At 45.6% G+C, this 26,939-nt stretch overlaps 1 protein-coding gene across 8 annotated transcripts in view; it reads right to left on the bottom strand.

Annotated features, from left to right (window-relative positions):
* Window positions 1-477: 477 nt before the first annotated feature.
* JSRP1 (junctional sarcoplasmic reticulum protein 1) overlaps window positions 478-26,939 on the bottom strand; it is a 185,685-nt gene continuing 159,223 nt past the window's right edge. For all 8 annotated transcript variants that reach the window (XM_085639997.1, XM_085639994.1, XM_085639993.1 and 5 more), the window contains 2 exons: window positions 22,380-22,474; window positions 478-1,652 (listed from right to left, as the gene is read on the bottom strand). In XM_085639997.1, coding sequence (XP_085496123.1) covers window positions 942-1,652; window positions 22,380-22,474 — 806 coding nt within the window. In that variant the 3' untranslated portion in view covers window positions 478-941. The remainder of the gene's footprint in view (window positions 1,653-22,379; window positions 22,475-26,939) is intronic.

Consider the following 26,939-nt stretch of genomic DNA (forward strand, 5'->3'; position numbering starts at 1 on the left):
TTAGAGGGCCAAAGGATGTCTTTGTGTCTTCCTCTTCACAACAACATTGGCAAGGATGAAGGTCTGAAGGCTAACATGGCATGTTATTTAAATGTTGTCAGGTTTCCTTTGGAAATCACTGAGAACTTGAGCTGGAATGACATCAAAAGGTCACAAAAATGCTGCATGTTGAAAGTGTTACAAAATGATCCAGCAGGTGGCAGGCCACACAAGGATGTGGAACTATGAAAATAACTATTCTCAAGCAATTAATTCAAAGCATAAACATTATGGCAGTCAAGTTGTGAGTACGGAAGATCTTTTTGTTTCCCCTTTGTTTCAACAAGATTTTCTAGAGTTTCACAGAAGCTTTGGTGCCAACTGTGTGTGAGCTGCCACAGCTTCAAACACCCTAATGCATAATTCCAGCTACAAATCAAGTGTCAGCCACAACCAGTGATGCAAATGAACATTAACCCAAACAAGGTAAGCAAAGAGACAGGTTGACAAGTCATTTTAATACCACAGTGAGAGATGTATTCCTGGTTGTTCCTGGGAAATTGAGTTTCAGTGATTGGGGAGTTCTGTTCCAGGAAGACACAACAGAGCATATTGCACTGAGTGGTCTTTCTACAACTTCATGATGGTAAGGCTTATAGGAGCAAAGGCAGATTTCCTGGCAGTCTCTTGTCTCTGAAAGGCCAGGAGGGCTGCAGAAAAGTCAGTCACACGTCAAGCTTGAATAGCACAGCAATGCCATCCGGTTGGGAGTTCCGCCCATTTCCCAGTGTTTGTGCACAGCTGCAATCTCATTTAAATACAAACAGTGTTTTAGAAACCATTTACTAGGATCTATGTAGTGTGTTCATAGGCTGTCAGTCATATTGTTTGCCAAAGACGATTAGTGGTGTTTGTGGCTTGTTTCTCGCCTCCCAAGTTCTCCAGGGGTGTGGCCGGGGCTGTCAGTCGTGCGGTTTGAAGACCCCATTCTTGCTCTTTGGGAAGAACCTCCTCTTCTCATCCTCCTTCTGTGGGAAGAACTTGTGGTGGGGGTTTTGCCTACTGCTGCCATTGAGCCCCCGCGGGTTGTCCTTTCGAGGCCATTTCTGGTTCCGCTGTGGCGTGTGCTCCTTACGTCGCCTGTCCTCTGGCGGGTCCTTCTTCAGGGCCCGCTTATTATATTCCTTGTTCTGCACGCGGGCAGTTTTCTCACTTCTGTCCTGCTTGTCCCACTTCTGAGGCCGTCCGTTCTCCCCCTTGTCCTTCTTAGACTCTTTCCTCTTCTCGCTTGTGGGGGCACCCCTGACCTTCCGCTCTTTGACCAGGAAGTTGTTGTCCTCTCTCTTCACTTCCGCTTCCTTGAGCTCCTTCCTAGGTTTGTTGGCCTTTGCCTGCTGGCGTTTATCCTTTGGGTCAGCCATTTCCTTACTTGCTTTTTCCTGCTTCGCTTGCTCTATCTTCGCAGGCAGTTTCTCCTGTTTCTCCTTCAAATGCCTTCCTCTCTCCACTTCCGCCTCAGATTTCCGGGGGGAAGTTGGCTTTTCTGGTTTCGTTTTCAAGACCACCTCCTCTGTCGCTGGCGTAGGTATTACTTCCTCCACTTCATCCTCCCCTGGCTCCGGCTCACCCGGCTCCGATGCCTCGAACCAGCTCTCGAAAAACCATGGCTCCGGCTGCAAAGGGATGAGGAAAAAGCAACGTCAACGACTACGAAAGAGTTACATTGAATATGCTTGCTCAACTCTTTGGCACCCCAATGCTTCAAAACGCCATTTAAGGCAACTGCATGCAAACCCCTCCTGCCTTCGACTGCAACGCTGCGGGCACATTTCGTGACTCGTTGAAACTCAGATAACATTATTTTACCTTTCTTATATAGCCATGAGGGGAAAGCTGCCCCATTTCCAACCAGAAAGTAAGTAAAAGTGCACACGTTCTTCTGGCCTGTTCTTGTACTTAAGAATATTACCATGGTTCTTGCCTGGCACAACTCTCAAACGCATTAAGAGGAATATTAAACCCTCTTAGTTTTACCTGAGTATTTTGTAAAAAAAGACCTTGCCCTTTTCATGCAACTCTCTGTATTGACTGGTTCGTTGTTTGGATTTTTTGACCATACATCAATCACAACCATCCATATGCAGCATGAATTTGAAACTAAAAATCACAACAACAAAAAACAAGAACAGGCAAATACAGTGGGTCCGGACTTGACAAGCATTCACTTATTTTAAAATGGTTTTCAAACATATGCACCATGCAAAAATAAATTTGGAATAATATGAATAAATATGAAAATAAAGATGGCCCAGCAGTCCAGGTGTACGACCCCCGGCACTGAAGGGCACTTCTTTCCAAGCGGCTGGGCGGGCACATGTGAGCAGGAAAATGGCTCCACTCAAAGTGCATGGCGGCTAATGGGCGAATCAGACTGACTAACTGTGACAGACATCTGAACCGACCAATGGATTAGGTGGGCTAACCTACAGCCCACGTATGCGTTTTGTTTTATTCATTTTTTGGAATACATGAGAGTGGGGAGGCGGCTACAGCTGTCTCTACGACAAACCTAAGAATGACACAGCTTTACAAGTTTGTTATATGGATTGTCAACAAAGTTGCGGGGGGGGGCAATTCCACTACCATTTACCACCATTTCTGAAGTTGTGGGGTACATAGAAGCAGAGGCCCAATGCAGATTACAGGAAGGGGGTCAGGAGACTATGCAGAGTGTTGGCAGGCTATGGCTTGGCTGTGGGTACCATGTGTGGAGGTGGTCGGGTGACCCAGCAGCCCTCGCCTTTACCAGCATGCGGTTTCACGGGTGCCTGTCCACACCTGGGAAAATGGGACCCTGAGCTCCCACACTTGGGATCACCGGGCCAGCTCTGACCAGGCAGAGTTTAAAAAGGAAAGAGTCCACAGAAATGCTGGACAGGAGGTTGTGAAGGGAGGATTAAGATTTTTTTCAAAGGGAGAAATGTTCCACTGGTGGAGAAAAAGAAGTACAATTGAACTATTGTGAGACATTTTCACCCGCATATCTGCACACTATGTACAACTGCATAAGTGGAAATACCTTCACATTAGAGTAAATTACAATTCTCGTAAACGTCCAAGGAGTACTCCTGTGCACCTCTGATGTTTGCAGCTTCCAAGGTGCACTCTGGGAAACCACTGAGACTTCTGAAACACGACAATTCACACGCAAACATGACTGCGTCCATACAAGTGTACTTTATTTAATATCTTGGTGTGTCTTGTGACTCAGCAACAAAATATCTACTGTGCATAAGTGCAAGAGTAATCTGGCACTCCAGCATAAGTAACTTCTCACATCTTATCCATTATTTTCAGAGAGTGCGTGCTGATTGGTTGGTGCCCTGCCCAAATGGCACCTGGAAGAACATTCTCAAAACAGGGGCGACGTCTCGCCCCAAACCAAACGCACAGCAAAATTGTGCCTGTTGTGGCAGTTATATAATTCTTTCAAATTTGTCCATGTAATCCTGTTAATCTGAACATTTAGATTACTTGTTTCAATTGTATCAATGTTATACACATCCACACGTAATCTAATCTAATCTAATCTAAATGTTCATGTTAATTTCTTACGAACTATTAAGAAATGACATGCGGTCAATGTTTTTATTAATCGCTAATTATTGAGTGGCATTGTGGGAAATGAAGTTTTATGTATTTGTCGTCGTGCTACAATGTAACCATGATGGCGGGAAACGTGAAAAACTGTGAACCAATCGGGAGTAATGAAAGATAGGAGCGTGTGGTTAAATAGAGGTTGAAGAAGGGAGGGAATGATTGCTCGTTGATGATAGCTTTGAGGGGAGCGAACGTTCCGATGGACGGGAGATGAAGTGGGCCGCTTTTAATATTTATGGCAGGTACGGAGCGTTGTATAAGGTTTGAGTGATGTTGGAGCACAATGTTGAGTAATTAAGCAAACATGGGGTAGCTAAGTGAGGAGAGAGTGACACGCTATAGTGCGGTGATGTATGTAAGTGAAAGGGAAAGTGTGAGGCGAGATACAACGTAAGTTGGGCTATATGCAGGGGGAAAGGAAGGTTATGTTAGGTTAACAATAAAGTGTAAGGTGGCCGGAGTACGTAAAGAAAAGGGAGACAGAAGTTTGAGCTAATTGGGGTAAAGAAGTATGAGCCCCATGAGGAAGGTAGGGTCTAAATCACAGTTTCATTTATCACATTGTTCCATGGGTTCACAAGGGAGTCACGCTAATTATTTAGTGGGAATAGTCCACGTTTCATGCAGGGTTCATTGGTTTTGATCTACAGATTAACTTTTGAGGGATTTTTATGGGGACAGATACGTATAATACTTTGCAATGTAGTTACAAACCCAAAAAATGTTGACCTTAGATTAGGAATGTTACCCTATGTTTAATCATGGTTTAAATTGATAATGATTATTGTTTTGCTTGTTATTACAGTGACCCCTGACGAAGGGCAATTTTGGCCCGAAATGCATTGGGTTTTTACATAAATAAAATACTGTCTTGGATGAATTTGCGTCATTCGTGTTTTTGGAAGAGGTTCGGACGGCCCACCATTAACATTAGAAAATAGAAAATTGGCATTCCATTCCACGTGTGGATGTGTATAACATTGGATAAATTTGAAAGAATTATATAACTGCCACAACAGGCACAATTTTGCTGTGCGTTTGGTTTGGGGCGAGACGTCGCCCCTGTTTTGAGAACATTCCATCTTTGCCAGTTTTGTAATTGCACTGGTCGGTAGGTGCACACTAGGATGGCCACCTCACTTTAGATCATTACTGACACTGTCTTCAGTCCTGACCTTTCCACATACAAATCATTGTTTTCAGATGTGTTATTCTAATTCCATGGAAGCAAAGCAAGGCTACAATGCCCAGAATGCACTGGGGGATCACACAAAAATTTAAGACAGGAAAAGGATTTCCTTAATGACCTGGAAGGGGGTAGTCCCCCTCGTGTAAATGCTGAAGCACACTGCCTCGGTACAAAATGTATGTTATTGGTCCTTGTGTACACTCACTCTCACAAAAAACGGCTAACCTCAAATTAAGCTAAAAATACTTAATTGATAAGTAAGGAAAATGCCCAAGAAACCTACAGATGTTCAAACACGCTAAGACCCGATCGCAATCTATGGATGGGAAACGCCAAACAGATCTCTCAAGCCAGATTCAACTGAAAGAATTGCAAAGAAACACAATAATGGCAGCACTGGACTGGCAACTCAGTAACGTCTTGGCCCTACTTTCGTGATGTAACCAAGGGCCTTATTTAGAGTTTGGCGGGTGAGATGCTGCTCCACAAACATGGCGTTTAACTCGTCGGCGTGCATTCTGGGCTACGGCACTTGTAATACGGCAGACAGGATATCGGCCATGTTTGCGAACGAGGAGCCCATTTGCCAAACTGGAAGTAAGGCCCCCAAGTCGGGCACAGCGTGAGGAAGCTCTAAAGACGCATCTTTGAGGCATCAGGTGAACTCTGGCCAGGTGACCCCTTCCACACGAAGTGCGGAGTGCGAGGTTATTGGGGACAGCCCCAATAACCCCACACTGAGATCTTATGCTTCTTCGCAGCCCTAACCTTGTCCAACAGCATCACCTTGGATGGCGCTATAACTGCGGACTATCCATCGTCACGGGCTGACCACGAGGCAACGATCCAGAGCTCTATAAAACTTGTCTTAGAGTGAGAAAAACGCGTCTTTTGTTACACGTACAAAGGTTCTTAGGACAGAGCTGTGTGGGAAATGGGGTCATACGTGTTGCCATTGGGGGTCAAAGGGTGGATGACATCACTTCCGCTACTGTGCTCTTTCCATTGGGTAGTAGACAGAGCCAAGTTCAAGGGGTCTGTTTTACCCACACACGCCATATCGCGTCCTTACAGGGCAAAAAATGAAACACCACATGCTCCAAGAATATATATGTTACCACAATAACTGAAATGCTGTCACTAAATGCTAAATCACTTTGCATCACTTTCCCAGACCAGCCTAAAATGACATGGCGAACAGAAAGGTTGAATGTGAACAAAAAGCTGCCTCACCCCTTGGTTTGGGAAGATGTTCCGTGGCTGCCTCCTCCAAACGGCGATATCCCGACGAGGGAGACGCTCTAGAGTACCTTACCGCTTTCGAGTGACAGGTTGTTGATGTGAGAACCCGTGGGTGTTGGTGCCCCTGGACAAGTGAATCCCTGCAGTTCATGGTGGCTGTGATGTGTTACCACCAACAATATGGTGGGGTGGGGAGCGGCGGCAGGCAACCACTGGAGACATTGCCATTTTGTTACCTTCTTCCTCGCTAGCGCCTCACTCCATTCTAAAGTAGCTCTTTGCGCTTTATAAATGTTCTCAATCAATCAATCGGATGACTAGTGATGCACTGGGAACTAAAATCAGCCCTCGAAAATGTGGACATATCAGCCCCATGTTGTACCGAGTGAATCTGCATTTCCAGGAGGATTTAGAAGGGCAAACTATACACATGTCTGCAATAGAATGATGTGGGTTCTGGAACCGGCAGCTGTTCCTGAGCCAGGCCCATGGACTCTACCCAATGTGTCCCAAGGCTGTGTCTGACACTGGCACACACTCAGGCGGTTCAAGCACTTTGAGTTGGCTTTGCCCTGTGATGCTGCAGTCTGCAGGGATTTACGAGTTTGTGTTTTCCCTTTAAGTGCAGCAGTAAACGAATCACTGCGCCCAACAACCACTAACTCCTTTCTTGGCATTGCGGCGCCTGCATGGTGCGGCCGGGCTCCAAACAACACAGGTGGAAACCTCTTCCCCAGATTCAGTAACAAACAAAGGTGCAAAATGGAGTCACTTAACAAGTTTCAAGAGATAAAATGAGATTTTTAAGTGCTTTTTGACTTAAAAGCTCTCCATATTGATAAATATTGAAAAATAGGTCAGGTGCGACTGTCCATGTGTATAATTACACTAACAATCACTGCTAAAGGACACAATATAAGGTGCGTGTTTATGGCACTTAAAAACAAGTATGTATTCCTTTCACACTGAAAACATTTGATCGGCCTTGAATAAAAAAAAGGTTGATTTTAAACATGCAAGAATTTAACGTTATGCCATGTAGGTTACACACAGATGTTCGCAGGAAGTGAATAACTCACTTAGCCATTTCACCTCACTGTAACCTATGACCTTTAGGGTAAGTAGCCTCTTTTCAACAAACACATTAACCCCCTCAGTTGTCATGCATAATATAGAAATCTGTGAGTTCCACATCACATGTAGTTCTCTGCAGCAGGCACAGAAACCCACTTTTTGATGAAAAACTATAACCCACGATTGCGAGGAAATCTCTCCTTCAAGTGCATTCACCCTCTGAGTTATCTCAGCAGTATTACACCTGGCAATGTAGAGCTCTGCTGCAGGTGCATTAACCCCGCCCCCCCCAGCTACCTTAACAATATTAAACGATAAACAAGACAGAATCGACTTATACCTTACTTTTCCATGTGGCCAATTACTTTTGGGTTACAGTTTGTCCCGAAAATTGCAATTTTTCTATCCCCCCCCCCTTTCCTGTACAGAGGGGTCCATCAGAGAACTGACTGGACTTGCTTCCCTCTCCAGGGTCATGGCGACCGCCCCTGACCTTCCACTCACCCCACCATGATCCCCGCCCTCCGGAGGTCTAGCCAGAACAGGATTTGCAATCAAGGTTTATTTATTCTCTCCTATATCCGCTGAAAGTGAAATGCAATAATCCCACCAGCTTGCGGAAGCTCATTACTTCCCTGTGGGTCAGAACACCGCGCAATCAAGGAGCGAGGCGAACTGCACCCTGGGAGCGCGGCCGCGCCGCAGGCCTCGCGCAGAGGGTGCTAGTGGGAAGCGGATGCAGGCCTCGCTCCTTGGCATTAAGGAGAAGATTTCAAGCGCTGGGCTTTTGTGTGATAACCTAATGCATTCTGGGTGATGTCCTTTGGGTTTGAGTTCATCTATCTAATTAGAACAACACGCATCCTATAACTAGTTGCAGGTGGAAATCCAAGGGTTAGAAACAGTATCTGTAACGAAATGGGGTGAAGTTGTCAGCCCCGGTGCCTGTCACTCTATTCTGTTATATCCTGTTGTCTCCTGGCTCCTTGCTGCTCAGCCGGTGTGAATGCCGTGTAAAGGGAGAGGAGTTGACCTAACGGCTAGGGCGTCGACCCTGAATCTGTGGAACGGGGTTCGAGTCTCGCAAAGACGCTGAACATCCTGTGATTCTGGGCAAATCATCTTCCCGTGCCTAACAAAAATGAATGTGTGTCCTCATGTAACGTAAATGGTGCTATGTAAAGCGCTCTGATACCCGAGTCGGGTCAAGTTCGCGCTATATAAAACTTTGCAAAAAAAATAAAATGTGAATGTTCACGAGAGCATGGTTTGTACGAGTGGCGAGTTGGAATGAGTGGGGCTGAGCAGCAGGATGCTGTTCGCGGTGGCACAATACTTACCATCTTACTTGTAACTGAATAAACCTACTTAAATAATCTACACTACTGGCTACTAGACTGATTACCTACAAGGGCCTTACTTTGTTTACAAAATATTCCTTACCGGAGTGTGCGACCACGATAGACGAAGAACCTCAGAGTTTGGCGGTCAGGGTTCTCTGCCGCACACTTGGCCGCTTATTCTATCCTCCTGCTCTTTTTAGAGTCGGGCAGTCTGTTATGTTTCCGCCGGTGTTGCCCTAACTGGCTCCACCAATGTAAACCTTACACCAACAGCCCGATGGAATTGCGGCGATCCGTGTAGGTACATCAGACAGACTGCCCTGTTTAGAGGGGACGATCTGACCTGCTTTTTGTTCGGGCCGCCAGGGAAAGCTGCGGCCCAGAAAAGAAAAAATGAAAAACAGTGCTTAATTTGAGCCGGTGGATTCTAGTGCTCGGCACTCAATTGTCAACACCAGGACTTATGAAAGTCTGCCACACGGTGACGCTGTATATCTAATTTAGAGATAAAGACAACACTTCTTTAATCATTCAATATACAGCAAAAACGGCTAATACCTGCCACCCAAACCATTCTTATAGCATTGGGGGCATGGGACAGTCTGCATTGTCACACTTGTGGGAGTGTGATGGTTAGTTTTTGTGTTGGCACGGTCATTGGCAGCACTTTCAAGGACAATAGGTGTCACAAGGTGCAGTGGCCTCCTGACCAGGGCCCTGGCACTTATATATTTACAATTTAAGCACTGATATAGTGTCCCCACACCTTGGAAGAAAACTCCCAGGGTTTTGGGGTCTTTAGTATTTTGTTTTACAAAAACAAACCTCAGATTTCAGAGTTTGTTTATGCAAAACAACAACAAAAATGCAGCGTCGGTTCAGCAAACTTTTAGCATCTCTAAGGAGCCACCAGCCTTAAATCTCCACCACGGCAGCACAGATTTGTAAATATGAGAGTGCGGGGCGGGCTTGTCATTCTAATAGGATGCTGGCATGTAACACTGGGACGGACGGGTACCAGAGTGCGTTCCCACGGCCTCCATTCAGTCCATTTGCATTAGAAAAATGTATTTCCCCACTTTCTCCTACCATGTACGTCTCCTTTTGTTTCTCTCTCTTCCATCTGTTTTTTTTTATCTTTTAGCCCCTCATGTAAAATCTCCTTATATTGGTATGTATGGCTCTGAGAGGGCATGTACCGTTTTTTCCCGCTTTTAAATCTCTCTGCCATGACGTAGCAACAGTTGACAACAAAACTGGTTACCCACTGTTATGATGTCATACAGGTCCCGGGCCAGGTGACGGGCCCTCCGAGAGCCGGTCAGCGCAGCGCTGCGTGTCTGAAAGCAGAGAGCACAGCTGCAGGAGGGGGGAGGAAGGCAGGGAAGGTGGGGGGGCGGTCAAGGATGTTAGGTACGTTTTTTCCCCCTTTAGGAGCGGGGTACATAACAGAGGCCATGTCATGTATGGCTCCCCCATTAATCCTGACCTTCGTAGCTGAAAGCAGGAGGCAGATCATTTTGGGGTCCATACATAACATATAGAAGGATAAAAGTTGAATTATGGAGTTATTTTTCACCTCGGATTATGAGTGACATCACAGACAACTCGAGCTTCGCTCTTGTTGTCTATTTGACGTCACTCAGAACCGCTCGGTGAAAAAAAAACCCCGTACTTCGCTGTTACCCATCTATAATTCTATATATTGTCTCTGTCCTCACTTTAGCACTCTCGACCAGCCTCGTCTTGTTCCATCTTTGCTCTGAGAGCCAGCCACGTGACGATTGCAAGGCAGCGCCGGACAGCAACCAGTGATGCAGAACACTGTCCTGACGTGCCCTCGCGCAGGCAAGAGATCCACTCCCAGGCCTCGCGTGTATGCAAAAATAGAAGGACATTAACAGACGTCCTGGCCAAACCCGCATGCCTGCAACACGAAATGTCCCACTGCAGCTCGGCGGAAGTCCTCCAAACAGACAATAGCAAGATACTCACTCCCTCGAAGAATGTATGTTTATGTAACACTTCATAGCGCACTGACGCGGTTTCTAAGCACGTGTAACCGATTGCCAATAGAAAGTGCCACCTACTGTTGTTCTCTTTCTGGCACTTCGTTTAGGAAAGTAAGTAAACCCCCTCGCCCGTCCTCGAACAGGGGGTCTCTGGGAACGTGGGATGAGACAGCGAATAAATACGGCCCGTTAACCCGTTGTTTACATCGGAACCAATTAACTGAAGGTCACACACTGACGTGCAGTGCAAAGGCCACGCCCCGTGTTATCATCTCTCTGCAGCAACGCTGGCATGATGGCAGCCCCGTCCGCTGCCCTTCGGACTGCATGTGACAGTGACTCTGCACAGTAAAACAGCCCTGCAACAGCCAGCAGGCACACACTGCACACATCAACCCTTGCACCCTGGCTTTGGTTAAATATCTTATTTAAAAAACAAATCCATATGAAAGGAGGCCCTTAAATAAACCATATATGCATGTTTCTTGCCCGCCGTGAAGTCTTGGCTCCGCCCCACAATAAAAAGATCCCACTCAGCGAATCTGCATATATGGGTGGCTCTTGCCATGGCAGTGTTCCATGTGTGTTGTTTGCACAACATGTTTTCAACCACCACCACGATGCAATGGGTTAAATTTGTGCAGTAAAGAAAACTTGCACTGAACAGAAGAGCAGTTTCCCCGAGTAAAATAATTATTACATGCGCGAGGCAGTAAAAAGTGATTTTCTGATGTCAAATGTATGCGGTCCTGTCGCAATTAACTCAGATTTGACATTTGCCCGAAGGCTTGTTTATTAGTACAGTTGCTCTGAAGACATGCGTGGCCTACATTTATTGTCATTGCCATGGCATAAATACATGTATCCCTAAAGTTACATTAAATGTGGACTAAAGAAACTAAATAAATACATTTAGAGCAACTCTACGAATAAACGCACACTCACTCACACATTTACCGCACAGTGCAAAAGTTAAATTCTGCTTTAATAGCACAGCAGAGTGACCTTTAACGAGAAGCACAGGGTTTACTGCCTCATGTTACATATTACATTTACTTCACACAAGGAAACAACACTTAATAGTGGAGGTCACTTCACTGTGACTTTTACCTCACTGCACAAATGTAACTCCATGAATTCTGGTTTTCATGAAATATATTTTTACATACAAACACACAGGAAAAATGCCACAGCATGAACCATGTTTGCAGATGTGCAGAGTGGAACATGTTATTTATCAACAGTGGTAAAGGTGAGGAGGGCATCATGTCCCAGTCAACGCGTCGCATCCCGTGAGCCATGGTCCCACGCCACACTAAACAACGGTAATAAATAGAGGCATGTTACAATCCACACATCTTCGTATATATATATATATATATTCACTTAAAAAACCATAGGTTTCACACATGTTATAGTTAGCTGGACGTTTCACTCGTAAAAAAACAATGAAATTCCCCCGTTATAGTTAGTGCAGGCAACTATAACTCACGCGACCGCAATCCTCTGCTGATGACGTCAGATATTACATCACTGTATTTAGACACTTATTTACCCATGTCTTCTCCCATTAATCTTTAGCTATACATATATTACAAATATTTATTTTTCATAAAGACACATATGTCATCAGTGATGTAATATCTGACGTCATCAGCAGAGGATTGCGGTCGCGTGAGTTATAGTTGCCTGCAGTAACTATAACGGGGGAATTTCATTGGTTTTTTACGAGTGAAATGTCCAGCTAACTATAACGTGTGAAACCTATGGTTTTTTAAGTGAATTTGCAAGGTTTTTTAAATGCTAATTCGTAACTATAACGTGTGTGAAACCTATGTTTTTTTCAGTGAATTTGTACGTTTTTTAAAATGCTAAGTTATGTATTTATTAATTTTTTTTTTTCAGGTTTTTCACCGTGCGCGCACCGTGATTTATTATTATTTTTTTTTAAATCGCGAGGGGCGCGCACCCTGCGCGCACGGTGCGGTTCGTGTACCGTGCGCGCGCTGTGGGCGCTCGGTGCGCGAAGCGCACAGAGTGCCCACGGTACGCAGTGCGTGCCGTGCGCGCACGGTGCGCGCACCTCGACATTTTTAAAAAAACAAAAAAATGTTTTTTTCTCGTTTGGGGGTCCTTCTGTGACCCCCTAACCAAGGCTAGGGGGTCAGGAACTGTCCACTCTGCCCCCTTTTCACGTTCTCCACCTTTTTTTTTTCACCCCCTCAGACTGCGAGAGACAAAATGGCGGCCGACACTTCCTGGTTTCGACCGGTTCAAATGTTTCCCGACATCTAACAACCAATCAGAATTGCGCTCGCGCACGGCAGGGTGCGCGCACAGTGGGCGCGTATAGATATTGATATGCCTTTAAATGCTATTTTCTCTGGAAATACTGAACAGATTTACACCAGACCTGCAAAAGGCACTTCCTTGACCTTATGGCTACCTCTCTGCCAAATTTCACGTAATTCTGTTCAGCCGTTCGGGCTGTAGCTGCAACTCAAGGTCCTATGGAAAAATGCATGGGGAAAACGCGTTTTGGGACCCCCCCTTTTTCTCGGCCCCCGCTTGAAGCGCCCCATTAGTTTTGAAAATTTCGCGCGGATTCATCAACCGGCGCCAAAGTTATTCAAAATAGAAATTTGAGATTTCCTATGGAAACTAGGTTGTAACTATAACTATCTACTGGCGACCGCCAGTAGATAATATATGTGTATATGTGTATATGTGTATATATATATATATATATATATATATATATATATATATATATATATATATATATATATATATATATATATATATATATATATATATATATTTCAACAGTTTTCCCCAGAGACGAGGCCGCACTCCTCCACAGGTAAGTGACACCACCTTTATTTCAATTAGCAGGCTGCTTCACACCCTGTCACTTACCTGTGGAGGAGTGCGGCCTCGTCTCTGGGGAAAACTGTTGAAATACATGTCACGGCGCTTCCAGGCCGTGGAGGCAACGCACCAGCCCGAGAAAGGAAGTGGGTCTGCGCATGGAACTTTTCGATGCGAACAGCGAAGCAGGTATTTAATATGGCAGGCTACGTCTCACTCGGGGGCTAAATGGAGAGCTATGAAGTGTAATACAGCCCGAGCACCAAACCCACCGGAGGGATTAACTGTGCATGAATGGACTGCAGGTCCCAGAAAGCATTACAAAAGAGGCACACCGGAGGCTGCACACCGGAGGCTAATTAACTGTATGTAAATGAGCAAGACAGGGACAGTGCAGACGCACGGAAAGTGGTTGCTTGTGCTCTTGGCCTCTGAAGAAGAGGAATGTCTCCTTGAAACGCGTAAGGCCAGGGGGGCACCATGACGGGGTGTGAAGCAGCCTGCTAATTGAAATAAAGGTGGTGTCACTTACCTGTGGAGGAGTGCGGCCTCGTCTCAGGGGAAAACTGTTGAAATATATTATATATATATATATATGTGTGTTTATATATGGTCAAGGATGCAGCTATCGCTAGTGCTCTCCAACATCTGCCCCCACACCTTGTTGAACATCACTGGCACGCGACTCCATCACTCCTACGCTGGTATTACCAATGAGCAAAACCATTCCCAGGGCCTAGCAGAAACTTGCCATTCAGAGATGGAACAATGGATGGGATGGACCTATCCGACAAAAAAATGGAAAGAAAGCTGAATTGCTTTTTCTTAAAGCCAAACAACCGACAACCGTCTTCCCATCCAAGCTCTGGCGCAGACCAATCAATCACTCCCTCCACAGTCAACCCTCAAAGCCAAAGCGACCAGTGTTGGCCAGATTGCATCTGTAGTCCCTTACAGCAGTAACCCATATAACTAGCCAACCAAATACAGCACCACTTCCCCGATCGCCACATGAGCTCCTCCAACCAACAACCATCCCAAACTCAGTGCGGATTGAAAGAAGGCAGATGCTTCGGGGTCCAAGGGCCATAAACGCCAATCAAACCACCCCATGAATGTAAATCCCATTAAAACACAACTTTCACGAATCACACCTTGATGCCTTCCTCCGCCCAGGAATCACTAGGAGGCAAATTTGTTTGCAGATCCACACTTTCATTCATCATTCATCCATCCAAAGGACATGGCATGCAGTGGAGTGTAGGGCACCACAAGGAGAGGTACTTTAGGTCCAAGGTTGGATGGAGGCAATCAGAGAGGCAGAAGCAGATCAGGGTAAGTGTAGCGGATAACCACCCTTCCCAGAACTCAACGATCATACAAAGACGCGGCCTTCTAAGCCGCGCGCGCCTGTCTGTCGTTTCCGCCATGATGCGGGGGTTTCCTAGAAAGCATAAGTGGAGCGGGCATCCTATTAATGTCTCATCAGGATTACTTATCTGCATGGCTAGGTCGAGGACATAATATGCATTCAGCAAATCCTATTTACTTCCTCTATGTGGGTTAAAGAGTTCCAGAAGCTAGAAAATCCACCAGGCCATGTGAACAGCAGTGCACTGACTGCAGGTGGAGGGAACTTACCCCTTGCACATGTGTTTGCAAAGACAAGTGACACAACGCGTGACATGCTTACCTGATCCACATTGTCACAAATAAAAGTTACCCGACACCGTGATAAGAGGAATTTGGTTTAAATATGGTTTACGTCCACAATTTTGTACCATTATTAAGTTGTGACGGATGTTTTCACCGCACCTGTTGTAGTTCTCACGATTAATCCTGTATTTTACGGTGCCCCGACGAGGTCTTTTTTACAACTCAGACTCTCTTGTTTTCGATATAGTGCTTGTTTTCTTTTTAACCCTGTATTTGTGGACCCATAATGGTTATTCTGTACTGTTTTATTCTGTATTAGATGTAGATTTTTAAAGTGTGTTTCTTTGACTATTATGGTTTTCTTTGTAAAAAACGAATAACGTATTATGATGACGAAATGTGCAGTCTTTGATTAACTCAAATCAATGATGAGGACAAAAATGGGTATACGGTGGGGCATATAGGACAACAGGAAAGAGGCTTACTATTGAGGGGACATTAATAAAGCAACCACGAAAACACAAAGGCAAGGACACTGGTGCCACACTTCTGGCAGCACAAGCACTGGCAAAGCCAATAGGCCTGGTTTTCACTTTGAGTCCTGACGAAAACATATTTAAAAAAAAATGCTTTCTGTCACAATGCATTAATGAAATATATAATTTAATATGTGACGATTTAGTTTACTTTGAGATGTAAAATAGTGCACCCCGCATTGTAATGCAAGCACTCTGTTGGAGGCGGAAGGATACATCATACGCCAATTGCATGAGGTGAGAAGGAAACACTTCTTCTAGCGGAGTCGAAGCTCATTCTATGTATAATTGAAAGAACTGGTAACAGGTGAGCTGTCAGGCCAGACTGAAAAAGTGTCCATCGCCATCCAGAGCACAGGTACTAGTGCGAGATGGCAGCCGACAAAAGGACCAAACCTCCCTAAATCAGCGACACCCGCCTCACTTGGAGTCCATCCATTCATCATAAACCCTGCTGATGCATCCAACACTATAGACATAGGTACCAAGATCGCATATGTCTGTCTGACACCATTAGTAAGTCCTCACTTTTAATCCAACACTGTTGGCATTAGAGGACTTCCAGATTGCATGATGGGATTTTTTTTATACGCGTACTTCTCAAGTATAAGGTAAAGTGTCATGGATACTGCATTAGAAAGACTAATGGTATGCAACACTCAGCGCAGAGCTCCACGCTGACACAAAAATGAGCTGCATAAAAATGGCCCTCATTCATGAAAACCAGCAGAGGTATTTTCTTGCACAGCAGATGCTGAAAACTCATTTGCTTCCCAAAGCCAGGTTCATCTCGGCCCTCTGGCTGCTAGTCTGAGGTTGACCGCACAAAAACGAGCATGGATAGTGACCCGGGCTATGCCGCTGCATTTCTAGAGGCAGAGTTACAGAAGGACAAGTTACTTACCTCCGGTAACGATGTATCTGGTAGAGACCTAGTCTAGCCGCAGATTCTTCAACTTAGAATTTCCCCAGGTGCCAGTCTGGATCCGGAGATTTTTCAGCAGTACCTCTGCGCCCTGGGGGACGGCGTCCCATGGCTCCGCCCTGATGTCATCCACGGATATGACATCAGTGGAGCTATACAAGTCCCTACGGGCGTGCTGACGTCAGTTTTCTACTGCGAGACTTTTCCGCACCAGAACGCGGAGTCACCACGAAACTGATGTAGGAACAGTGTGCTAAAAAAAGAGTAAAAAAGTCTTGAAACAATAAGAAGACTAACTAACACCCGATGTGAAACATCAGAAATGGGTTGTATATATAATACCCAAGAATGAAAGGGAAACAAGGGGGAAGAGTAGAGTACTCGCCCCATAGAAAAGCCCTGCAAAAGGGAAGAACCATACCCTCTTATGAGGCAAACAGTAATGGACATGAATGTCATGGGAAATGTCTACAATCCCGTAACAGCGAGTGTCCGACAATGCACACTAAACATGATCTATTGACAGTATAGAGTCAAAAAGGCACCCAACCAAGGAGACAAACCACAAGGGGGGGAACCAACCCCACGATGTAATGTAATCAGGGTGCAAAAGTGTGCATGCATATTTGAATCCACCACCCAAAAACGAGAGTGAGTGGTGAAAGTAACAGGAAACACAGAATAAGACTTCCTGACTTGGTCAAGGATGTGAAGTAGACCGACACTCATTGAGACAGATCACTGGCAGAAAGCCCAGTTGTGTAAGAACCCAACCTGAAAGGCCCTCGCAGAGCGGGAGGATGGGTGGGCGTTAAGGAATCTGCGGCTAGACTATGTTTCTACCAGATACATCGTTACCGAAGGTAAGTAACTTGTCCATCTGATAGAGACATTTAGCCGCACATTCCTTAACTTAGAATTAGACACAATAGCTATATCCCATTGGAGGAGGGTCTGCGGTTGAACCCCACGAAGTTCTACAAGAGAACTAGTTTGTCGGAATGATTGACCAAAACAGGTGGGAGCAGCAAAGAACAAGCGTGGTTGTCACGAGAAACAACAAGCTCTGTATAAAGCATCATCAAGAACTAAAATCAATGGCCCAAAATACTCCTTAGAGGGTAGAATTGAAACCTCCACCCTTAACGAAGGGACAAAGGAAAATCAGATAAACAAAAAAGGGGGGTGGGGTGCATTGCGCAATAGAGAGAAATCCATACGCTTCTGGCACTAGGAGCAAGAAGCGGGACTGTGTACTGGATCCCAGGATCCGCAAAAAATCATTTGCCGAAGGAAAGGACAAGATTATGAAGGGTACAGGCAGACAAATGAGCATTCACAACAGTGGATGCCAAAAGAGAGACGTAAATAGAAACAGACGTCTCCCACGTATACATATACAAAACCATGCATACATAGAGACCTATATAGACGTAGTATAATACACATATGCATACTGTATTGGTTTTCGGTGTACATACCGAGTCAAGTCAAACGTAGCATCAGCAGCACAAGTACGTCGGAACAGGATACAGAAATGTATCATCAGATAGCCATACTGACCAAATCATTCACAGAATATTCTGGCCAAAGAATACCGGCGGGACCGAGTACATAACACAGAGCTCGGCTTCATATGAGAGAGAGAGAAAAAAAGAGCTTGGGACTGAACAACCCAAGAGATATACATAGAAACAGACACAATGTATAACATGACAAGTACCATCCCTGATGAGAGATACTACTAAGGACAATCTTGGGCCAGAAGCCATCAGCAGAGGGATCTGAGCCCCAGCATGGGAAGTGGCTGTGAAAAACAAAGCACCAAACATTGTGCGCGACGGATGCCTCTGGCGTAGGTCCAACTCTCGACAAGGGAAAAACAGACAGGACTCAGAACCAAGAAAGGAAGGCAAAAGAGCATAAGCCCTTCCTCACCCCAGATAATACAAGTAGAAATAGAACGAAAACCAAACATAGCCAAAAGCTTTGAGAGCAAGTTGGACCAGTAGGAATCCCTTTGTGTGCCAATATACCGTGGCAGAAGTGAAACAGGAATGGGAATCGTTTGTGAATTGGAAGAAGCAAACATGCCCCTGCGAGGCACTGGCCCTACAGCCAAGGGAGAAATCACAGCAGGATGCTTGAATGGTAATCATACTGCAACACGCCTCAACGAAGCCAGCAGTGGTGAAAACCTAACAATACTCCGGAGGGGGCTGCGTCATCAGAGGCAGGAACATTACCATGGAGCTCTAGTACCCCGGAAAAACAACACGCATTCCACGAACGTACAAATTTAAACTCTAAAACCGAGCAACATTACAGTGTGGGCACGTCCAGTTGCAGAGCCCCACACAACACTGTGAGCGTCAAGGAAGCGACAACACATCGCTAGAAGCCTACAGTGTGAAAATACAACAGTACCCCCTAGAGGGTATTGCAGTAAGACAACAATCCGAGGAGGACCTGCCGGTTCCGCAGCAAGGAAAGATACCACCCAGGAAGAAACTCCTGAAGTGTAATTGTAGAAAGCTATACAATAGCCAACTACTACCCCACATAGGGTATGTCACATCCCTATAAAAAGAGGGGTCATCTCTTGAGACTAACTCTTAGGCAGAGAAAATGGAAAACAAGGCCAAAAACAGCTGCCTAGCTGTACAAGGCATCTGGGAATTAAAAAGGCTTCAAACCCAGAGACTGAAGATGCAACAGAGGAGAAGAGCAGTGAAAACACTGCAACCACTTACGGTGGGACAAAGTCCATAACAAAAGGACCACTGCAAAAAAATGAACCAGAGCAATGTTCCAATTACTGAATGCCAGCCATGAGGTGCTGGACTGCCCGAACCAGCATGGCTATCAAAAAGATGGATCCCGTCAAAGGGTAAGTCCTTAAGACTCTCCTGAACATTGTCACTGAAACTGCCATCACTGAGCCAAGCATGTCGTCTTAGAGCTACTGATCGAGCCATTGTTCTACCCACGGAATCTGTTGTGTCCATGGCCGACCTAATAGAAAACTTGGCCAGTCCACGACCATCCTGAATGAGCTGAACAAGGTCAGCTCTAGGTCTTACAGAAAGAGAAGGAAGAAGACGCTCAACGGAATCCCAGAGGGCAAAAGAAGCCCGTCCGAACAAGTAAGATTTTTTTAAGGACCAGAGGGCCGAGCTGCTGGACGCAAACAAATGTTGGCCACATGTCTCCAACCACCAGCATTCTCTAGTCGGTGGAAAGAATGGGGGAGAAGGTAAATGCAGCGAAGCTGAAGCTGTTTGATCAACCAGCCTTTGAGCCCTAGGCTGGAGGGAGAGACAGACAGGTTCATCTGGCGCAGGTCGGTGATGGTGTGCGATGGCACGCTCCACAGAGGCTCCTGAATAGGGTCTTGCCCAAGTCCCTAGAAGGATGTCGTATAACGACTCACTAAAGGGCAGCCAAGGCTCAACATTAGGGCCGCCTTGGCGGAGGAGATCCAATAAAGGATCGGAAGGCAGAGACACAACAGGAGGCTGGAAGTGTAAAATATCAGCAGCTTTGTGAATGATCCGTGCAAACGCCGCACCAGCCTCTGTCGCCATTCTGAGAGGTGACAACAAGTCCTAGGGAGGGGATGGTTGCAGACTAACATGCCCTGTAAAGTGCAAAGAACCTTCTGCCCGAGGTTGGCCAAGAGCATCCAATTCCTCAACTCCACCAATAGGTGCAGAGTCTGTCTGAAACACTGGGGAATGTGAATTAGCAGGGACCTCATCCTCTATGTGCAGAGAAACTGGATAAAACATCTCTGGCGTTGAACGATGTCGAGACCCACCATCCAGTGTGGCTCCGCCATGCGGTGTCGGGGCGGCGTCAAATCGACGTCTACCGCTATGGGTGATTGCGACGTTGGACGGTGATGAGATGGAGGAGAGTCCTCTGCTGCGGACACCACAGACATCATTGCAGGAAGCTCCACCGGATTGTTTCCTGACGTCGTGACTGGGCTGTGTCCCGATGTCGCAGCGACTCTGGAAATGAAGCCAGGTTGCTCAACTGGCACAGAGGGCGACCCCGCCAGTGAGCTCCCAATCAGAGTCCCTACCACCTCTGTGGGGCCTGAAGGCGCACCAGGGAGAGGAGTTGACCCAAATATGGCCTGCAAAGCATGCAAATAGGCTTCCATCTGGGCCCTAGTCGCCCCCTCACCAGGAAATGGTGGATAGGTGGGGACCGACTGCTGCGGAGCCGTCTCCGGTAGACGGAGGAACGGGCACCAGTGTCACCCCTATGCAAGGCCGACGGCCTCCGTGACTTCGACTTCTTGTTCCTACCTCTGAAAGGCGAACGGCGTCTCGATCTGCCTTTAGCGGGAGCCCCAGCATGGGATGGGGAGCGACGCCGCTTGGTCTCCGCGCGGGACATCCGGGCGGACAGCAATTTCATCCGACGTTCCCTCAAGGACTTTGGTTTCAGCCTCTTAAAGGCGCGCACTCCACGGAGTCAGGGTGCTCCCTAAGCACCACATACAAATGGTGTGCGGGTCCATAGCCAACATCTGCCGAGTACAGGTTTTGCACTCCTTGAAACCCAAAGGCATTGGCACAGTGTTCCGGACGCGAAGCTTCAAAAAGCCCAAAAACAAAAAGATGTCTGAGGTAACCGCTGCTCCTGCTTCCGTGCTGCAGCGCGGATAAGAAGAAAACTGATGTCAGCGCGTTGAGACGTACTTATATGGCTCTCCTGACGTCCGATCCGTGGACGACGTCAGTGCGCAGCCATGCGACACCGTCACCCGGCGAGCAGAGGTACTGCTGAAAAATCTCTGGATCCAGACTGGCGCCTGGGGTATGTCTAAGTTAAGGAATCTGAGGCTAGATGTCTCTATCAGGTATATGCCTTTCCTAAGGCTAGAAGTCTACCACCTGTAAATCAGATCTGGTGAATTTTGGAGACCAAAACAACTGTTCATAACAGATACCCTGCACCCCCATCAGAGACCAGGGCAGCAGACAGTTATATCTGTGCCAGGACTGCCTGGTCTAGCCTAACTCTGATCAAGTCGCTCTGAGAACGCACAAGGCCTTCAAGAAAAAAGAGCCTAGAGGACGGATTTGTTTCTTAGGTGCTGCACATGTCCATAAGCGGGGATTCTGGTCACCGATATCCCTGCACCAAATGTTGTCAATCTCATAACGAACGCCTCAGAGCACTACATCAGGAGATAACCAGCTACTCCTTGACAGTGTGAAGATTGAGCTACTCTATGACCGTTTGCAGATTGAGTTACTCCTTGACAGTGGGCAGAAGTCAGATGTGAAAGGTACCTATGCACCATCAGGCTCTTGTGATACCTGTACCAGTGCTGCCCCGCTTTCATGTCCATGGGGCTCATTTGTAGAGTAATTTGTAGAGTAATTTAGGTTTTACTTTGGAAGAATGAATGAAATAAAAAAGCTTGCAATTATTAAAATTAAGAAAAAATGGCTTCAAACACCAAGCGAGAGGTTAATCTGCATGCAGTCTAGTGAGAGAACCCGTAGGAAAGAAACCACGAGCTTTGATGACAGCAACAAACCTTTCATAAGGAACAAAAAATAGAAATAAATACCCCAAATTTCCCTTCATACAACTTTTCCTAGAAAATCGATTGCTTTGTCAAGACAAGATCTTATTTTAAGAGCAGAGACCAGAGGAAGCTCTTGGGAAAACTGCTTCAGGAATACATGAAGCTGTTCCAGGTCATATCCCCAGAGCATATCACTTTCCCCTTTCACCACCACTCTGTCTCCTGCCCTCCTGCCCTCCTGCCATCCCTGTTATTTGTAGATCAATGATCTCAGATGCTTCGCGGAATACAATCTTTCCTGCCAGCTCTGTGAGCCCACTGGGGGCAGCTCTTCTTACCAGCTCGTCAGGAGGGACCACTGGAGGGCAGCACCTTGGTGGCATCAACAGGCCATTTCCCAGCTCCGGCAGCTCATCATCAGGGTCCACCACATCTGCGGAAGAACACAATTATATTGTATTGTAATTTCCTTTATATAGCGCTTACCACCCCTGACAAGGCGTCAAAGTACATTTGCGGTGAGTAGCACGCTACTCCAGAACCCATAAAGGATTAGAGGTGAATTAGTATAGTTAAAATATGAAAGTAATTTGAGTGGTGGATATGTTAGTTAGTTATTTGGATTGAGAAGGATAGTGGATGAATAGAAGCGGGAAAAAGGTTTGCATTTATATAGCGCTTGTTACCCCTGATGAGGTGTCGAAGAGCTTTTTCGGCGAAAGGCACGCTACTCCGGGACCCATAAAGGATTAGTGGTGAATTAGTATAGTGAAAATATGAAAGTAATTTGAGTGGTAGATATGTTAGTCAGTTATTACGATTGAGAAGGATAGTGGAGGGATAGAGAATGGAAAAAGGTTTGCATTTATATAGCTCTTGCTACCAATGCAGTAAGACCCCTGCAAGCGTTGCAGATTATTAGTTGATGTATCCAATTTCTCATTTTTGGAAATGTTTCCCTGACTGGGGTCTTACTGAATACTCCTGGCTACATCATCATCATTGTCAACAGAGGATTGCCAGTTCATCTCATTCATTTCTAAGTTTGCTATGGTTGTCATGCTAAGGGAGTCGGCAATCGGGAAATTGCCCGGATAAAAGTGGCATGTCAATTCTAATGAGATTTTCAATCAGTTTATCTTTGAAGATGCACCTGGTTCACCCCATAATTGAAAACAAAAACATGCTTGCAAGTCTTTCAATAAAACCCTCCCTATACCCTCTCAAGCGACCGTATTCAGTCCGTGAGCGCATCAGCAGCAGGGAAAGGCACTCTGAGCTGGTTTTCTGTTCGCACTTCCCGGGTAATTTTGTACAGTTTCTCTTTTAAAGTGTCTTGGCAGCATCTCTAAATACAATGTTTCAGTAAGTAAAATCAAGTAAGTCCCCCAAAGTTCTCAAAATATTTAAACTGAGTGGTGCTCATTTATCAGCCGCGGAAGGACGAAAGGCTGTGCGGACCTGCAGATTTTAACCTGTGACCAGGAGGTCGAACACAGATCCATACAGCGGATATAAAGAGATTTATATTTTCAGAAGACGGGATATCCATCACCGTTGTGACGGAGTAATCAGTCTGCCAATTTCTAAATCAGGCTGTAAGTCTGAGGGGGGTTAGAGGTCCGAGCTTCATCAGCATACTTCTCCCTGGTCAGGATTAAGAACATGACCACCTGGTGCAGTTGGGAAGTTCCTTCTTTGAGGAAACAGGCGCAGCGGGGACTTAGAAGAAAGCAATATCCTTGGTGCGGACCTCGATGACGTCAATTAGTGCCACGACATTGAAAGATACTGTGAAATCGAGGGGTGCCTCAACTACAAAGACCAGCGCAACATTACCACTGTTAAGGTTTGGATATAGATGATGATGAAAGACATTGCGCCTCAAAGTGATCTCGTTGTAGATCGCTCTGAAGGTTCGCACTTTGATATTGGAGGAAGCATGAAAAGGCCACCTCTGAAGGACGTCTCTAGGGGGTCAGGGGGAGAATCAGCAGAACGTGAGGAAAGAGTTCAGGGTTTGCCTTTCAGTCACTGGCTGAAAATACTCTGCCTAATGGACGAGCTGCACCTAATAAACTTAAAGAAGGACCAATGTAAGGCCTTTAGAAGGTCCCTCTCTGGATTTACAACTCACAGGGACAGTGTTACTGGAGAAACCACGATTCCCTTTCTTTCAGGGTCCTGCAATCAACTGCTCTCCAAAGGGAGTCTTCATCCATGTTTTGAGATTTTGATAACCAAATAAGGTAGTGAATAATGTCTATTCCGTTTCCTTCTCCTCATCCTGCCGCTTCACTTGAAGCGCTTTTATCACAGAACAGCTATTGTATCTTAAGTTAAAAAGTGCCAGAATTGTGACAGACCCTGACAGGGATTGTTACTGAAGTGAAAGTGTTCTAGATTGTGAGAGAGAAAACAGCCTGATCACAAGCCAAAGGTGTTGTGCAATTCCCTAACCACAAGCAGGAATCAGAACAGAGATGACGTTCTGGTGCCTACAGCCTTAAAATGGCAGGGTACCATTTTCCCAAAGTAGCTTCTGTCTATGTGCTAAAACAGAGTACACTGGATTCCATTTTATGCCAAACAGAATCACATTTTTGTGTAATTATTGTACAGATAACAGACAATGATGATAATCCACTAAGGCAGAAAAAGGGGTGAATTCAGAATTATTTTTCCTGGAAGGGTGTCTCTTCCAAGGCTTCTTACCTGCGGCAACCTATTATTAGGGACCCATGAACCAGAAAGGCGCGACTATGCTTGAAACTCTGTACAGGTACTGTGTCTCAATCCGGCAAACGAGCAGAAAATGTTTAGTTTTCAGGTCTTTCCTGAAATGGATGTAGAACCGTTCTGCCCTAAGACTTGGATTCATTGATCCATATACAAGGAAACTGTTTTTTCATGAATGCTCTTCTTGCAAACTTGAACCATTCCCTGATCCTCTTACTAACTCTCCGGGCTCTCCGAGCTGCTGTAGGGTATTCTGAAAAGGTCCTAGGGAAGGGACACAGTGACCATAAGGTGGCAATCCCCAAGCCAAGCTGATATGTGCATCTCCACAGTGGATGGCAGCAATAAGTGATCAGAAAAAAAAGAACCAACCAACCGTATTGTTTTGAAAAATAAATTTTCTGTTGAAGTTTGTTTTCAAAGTTTGGGTTAAGTCATACATGACCCATGGTAAGTCACCGAGCTTACTACCAGCCTGAATTTAACCAAAAGCATGTCATATTTAGACACTTTCAATTCAAGGTTTCCTCCAGAATCTAATTACTGGCACATTTAATCTCATAATCGACAGAACATTGTCAAGCCAGTTCTGCAGTTTATCCAGAAATGTTACGGTCTTAAAGGTGACAAACCGACATCGCTTTGAGGTTTTGAGGTATAACCTGGCAGCCTCTTGTCCTCTAGCTTGGGGTTCTTTGGTGCTTCGGGCTACTCTAGAATCGCCCTGCAAATCTGTTGGCGGTTAAACGAAATCAAGTATTTCCATTTACCAATTTCTTATTAAGTGAACCATCCTAAGTGGTGCGGCTATGCCCAGACGTAGGTCCGTGCTCGATGTGCCAGAAGGACACAGGATACACCTTACGGATAAAGTCCGGCAAGGCCAAAACTGATCCAGGGTTGTTTGCATTTCCGTTCAGAGTGGATATAGCCAGGCCGTTCATCTGGACTGTTCCCACTGGGGCAGACCAAGAATGATTTTCATCTTGTTGATCCCCTTCAGTAATGAACAGACAAGATGAAAAATGATGGCATGGAAGGAGCCCAAAGTAGTTACAGTTCAGTCAGATTAATTAAAAAATATCCATCCATCACTTTTTTGTTCTCCTCCTTAAAGGTTGGAGCAAAAAGAGGTTGAGCCTGGCCTGGTAACCTTTTTATTGGTCTGAGCTTGCCTCTCCACAGACAATGACTATCAGGTAGGAGCAGCAGGCTGCATGGACTTACTTGGTTGACTACTTCCGGCAGTGGAGCAACACTGAGTGTCCTCTTGAGCTAAAAGCCGAAAGGCGTCTCCGACAATACTTTTGGAAGATAGCCACCCATATACCTACGCACTCTGATGCTTCCCACCCCCTCTCTCACTCTTTGGTCCCTTCTGTGGCTTCCCCAGCCCCACCGGCCTTCCAGAGGAGCAGGCATGTTTGGAAATCTTCAAATTTCCATAGAAGCCAGTCTGTATTAAAAGCAGTCATAGAACTGCCAGTGCGAGAAGAGAGACAGGGGAACGGAACAGACTGTGAGTGGGAGGAACAGCATGAGGGTGGGAAGAAAACCATTCCCGTACCCAGAAAAAAAAAAGTCAGCCAGTTTTCGCCTTCCTCCGATGAAGGACAGAGAGAACCCAGATATTGTCTGATCTCTGCTACATCCATGCACCGCCTTCCCTACACTGGTTACACTGGACAGTGAACCACACTGGCCTTCTAGTTCACGAACCATGTACTTTGGACACTCAGCAACGAAATAAAATATGCCCTATGAAGATGCCAAAGTGACAAACCAGCAATGGAGAAGAAAATTAAGGAAATTGATAATGGCATTTTCAGTTTAGGTGATACAGTCGAAAAAATAAATAAAATTGTTAAGACATATTTTTGTTTACTTTTAAAACGGGGTTATATAATTGGGATTAGGGTTTAGAATAAAGTTGGGGTTGGCCGTACAGTTATTTTTAGATTTAAGATTAGTTTTACAGTCATGGTAATATTTTTGGTTAGACTTAGGTATACATTCAGTGTTTATGGCTAGGGGTGATAGGCACTTAAAACATTTTAGGAATCAACACAAGCTTTCTTTGTTATAAGTGATTAGTTCAAATAAATTGAGAAAAATACAATTAGTTCCAATTAGTTAAAAAGCAACTTTTATTTAGCTAA

The sequence above is a fragment of the Triturus cristatus genome, chromosome 12, assembly GCF_964204655.1.
Source record: "Triturus cristatus chromosome 12, aTriCri1.1, whole genome shotgun sequence".
In the NCBI taxonomy this organism is placed as follows: domain Eukaryota; kingdom Metazoa; phylum Chordata; class Amphibia; order Caudata; family Salamandridae; genus Triturus; species Triturus cristatus.